This window comes from Juglans regia, chromosome 15 (assembly GCF_001411555.2).
Source record: "Juglans regia cultivar Chandler chromosome 15, Walnut 2.0, whole genome shotgun sequence".
Taxonomy (NCBI): domain Eukaryota; kingdom Viridiplantae; phylum Streptophyta; class Magnoliopsida; order Fagales; family Juglandaceae; genus Juglans; species Juglans regia.
Window position 1 is genome coordinate 6,559,848 of NC_049915.1, and position 2,799 is coordinate 6,562,646.

At 36.2% G+C, this 2,799-nt stretch overlaps 1 protein-coding gene across 1 annotated transcript; it reads left to right on the top strand.

Moving 5' to 3' along the window:
• The first annotated feature begins 254 nt into the window (after positions 1 to 254).
• On the top strand, positions 255 to 1,583 carry LOC108992312. The gene has a single exon (XM_018966841.2). It carries the CDS (start codon positions 440 to 442, stop codon positions 1,412 to 1,414), a length of 975 nt encoding a protein of 324 aa, XP_018822386.1. The 5' UTR covers positions 255 to 439; the 3' UTR covers positions 1,415 to 1,583.
• The last annotated feature ends 1,216 nt before the right edge of the window (positions 1,584 to 2,799 follow it).

Here is a 2,799-nt window from a genome sequence, read left to right on the forward strand (position 1 = left end):
TAAAAATATTAAAAATAAATGAAAAAAAAAACTTTTTAGACCCGTCTCGTGCTACACACTTGAAAATATCTGCCTGTAATGCTAGTTATCGAAAATATCTGCATCTCCGTAATTAGTCGAGACTTATCTGGAACCCAATAAAAGATAAAAAATTGGGAGTGATATGATGTCACAATATCAAAACAATTGTAGAACTAGTAAAAGGCGGCTCCTAACGTTGTATACTTGTATCGATAGCATGAATGTTGGCTCATCAAAAGGGTCAATGATCTCTGCCTGCCTTTGTCTTCATGCATGCTCCTTCTTCCCTCTTTCCTATCTGCCTCTATAAATATATGTTCCCCTCTTGACACTCTTTTTTGAGACTCCCTCTCCTTGTCTACCAAAATCCCAAACAAACAGAGAAGAAAAAGAAATTTGTATTTGCGGGTTTACAGCTATGGAGGTGTTGATTCCAGCTTCTACCATGGATTTCAACAATCCAACTACGCCCAAACGTTTTGGTGACTACTACTTCAGTGCTCCGAGCAGCCCATCACGCATCCCCGGGCTTTACCGAGATTGCAACGAGTATGATCGCCGTGAAAGCAGCGAAGCGAGTGCCATCAGGGAGGAGGAGGAGGGGGATGGTTTCGCGTTTGATTTCAGTGAAGAGTTGGAGAGGAGCTCTCTCTCCGCCGATGAGCTCTTCGATGGTGGGAAAATCCGGCCTTTGAAGCCCCCAACTCGGCTACAATTCGGCTGGAATGTGGACCCGTACACAGCGCCAAATAGCCCACCTTTGTCTCCCAATTCGGGCAGATCTCACGGGATGAAGACGATTCTGGGTGCCCTTTCGCCGAGAGGAAAGAAAAATTCCGACCGGCCGGAGATGGTTGCTGATAACAGTACTCGAAAGATAACACAGCAGCAGAGAGGAAGAGAAAGAAATACTGACTTACCATCTTCCGATTCAGGGCGAAGAGCGACAAGGTCACTCTCTCCTTACAGGGTCTCCGAGTTTCCATGGGAAGAAGATCAAGAAGAAGAAGAAAAGACTCGGAATGACATAAAACAATCGTCTCTGAATCCGAAGGCTTCGCTTTCGTCGTCGTCATCTTCTTCGAAGAGTTCTAAGAAATGGAGACTGAGGGACTTTTTGCTGTTTCGGAGCGCATCGGAAGGACGAGCAAGAGACAAGGATCCTTTCCTGAAGTTCTCAGCTTTGTACAAAAGGCACGAAGATGTAAAGAACTCGAGCTTCCGCTCCACGGCCAGTTCTGGTTCAGTCTCCAGATCATCGAGAAGAGGGCCACCAGTTTCGCCTCATGAGCTGCATTACACTGTGAACAGAGCCATGTCGGAAGATTTGAAGAAGAAAACTTTCTTGCCATACAAACAGGGGATCCTGGGTCTCTTGCACTTTCGTAAATGATGAATCTACATAGATTTTTCCAGAGGTTTTTTCTATTTCTGTTGTAAAAATTAGGTGCGTAAGATAAAACCGGAAAATCGGTTGACCTGATCGGATCAGACCGAATTTGTGGGTTCAGTTCGATTTGTAATTGGTTCGGTGCAGTAAACTGAACATATATATTTTTTATTTTTTATATTATTATTATATATATTATATGTTACATTTTTAATTAATATAATATGAAATTCTACTCTTATTGATTAAGTCTATTAATTTTATAATATAAAATTAATATATTAATATAATTAGACATTACTTATAGCATTTTAATCTTATTATTTAAATTTATTAATCTCACTAATAAGTTAGATACTAATATTATATTATTATAGTTGAAAATTAAAAAATTAGTAATTGTTAATAATAAATATTAAATTCTCACAATTAAATTTATTATTAAAAAAATTATAATATTAAACATATATAGTTTCACACATTTACATTGAAAAATCGGATCGGATTAAATCGAAATTACAAAATTCGAAAGTTTCAATTTTAGTGATGAATCAGATCGTATTGGTTCTTAAATTTTTAAAATTGGTATACATCAATTCAGTTCCAAAATTTCTTCAAAACTTGACTGAATCAAACTGATTACACCTCTCATAAAAATTAAGAGTTATTTGTTCCTAGAAACGAAGAACATAACATGAACACTCTCCTTTTCTTTAATTTTTACGAGCATGATTGGATTTCCATTTAGTAGGTAAACACTAATGGATGTAATGTAACAAAGTTACAAAGTGACTATAAAATTTTCCAATGTTTTCAAATTGTTGGAACACGAGAGAATTCTATCAAATTTGAAGGGGTAGATTTTGGCTGTCCTGGATTTACCCAATAACCTTGTACTCTATGAGAAGCTGGGTTTCCCAATATCCATGATCATGCACGTATTCATATCAATTTGGTAATCTCAACTAATACATCAAGGAAAACACAAATTTGCCCTCCCATTTATACCATTTCATTTGACCGCTTGACAAAAATTTTATTTTATTTAATAATTAAGGAAGTAATTTTAAATATATTGATATATTTTTTTATATTTAAATATATTAAAAAAATATGAATATAAAAAAAAAAAAACACAAAAGCAACGTGCGGTAAAATAAAGCGGGCAACTCATACATTAATTAAAGACTTGCACGCCTCCTGCACTTACAACTCACCTAAGCTCTTGCAACATGCTTTCTTAGGGCAATACAACTTTTTTTCTTAAATACACGATGTCACAGCTAGAAGCCTCTGATCTCCACCGTGTGTATCGTAACATCAATTAATAAATGAATTAAGAGACCAAAATTAAAAGGAACATAGCTTATCTAACCTAGGAAACCCTT

What these genes read in the sequence shown, in the direction of transcription:
- LOC108992312 (XM_018966841.2), top strand. Translation starts at nt 440, where the DNA reads ATGGAGGTGTTGATTCCAGCTTCTACCATGGATTTCAACAATCCAACT.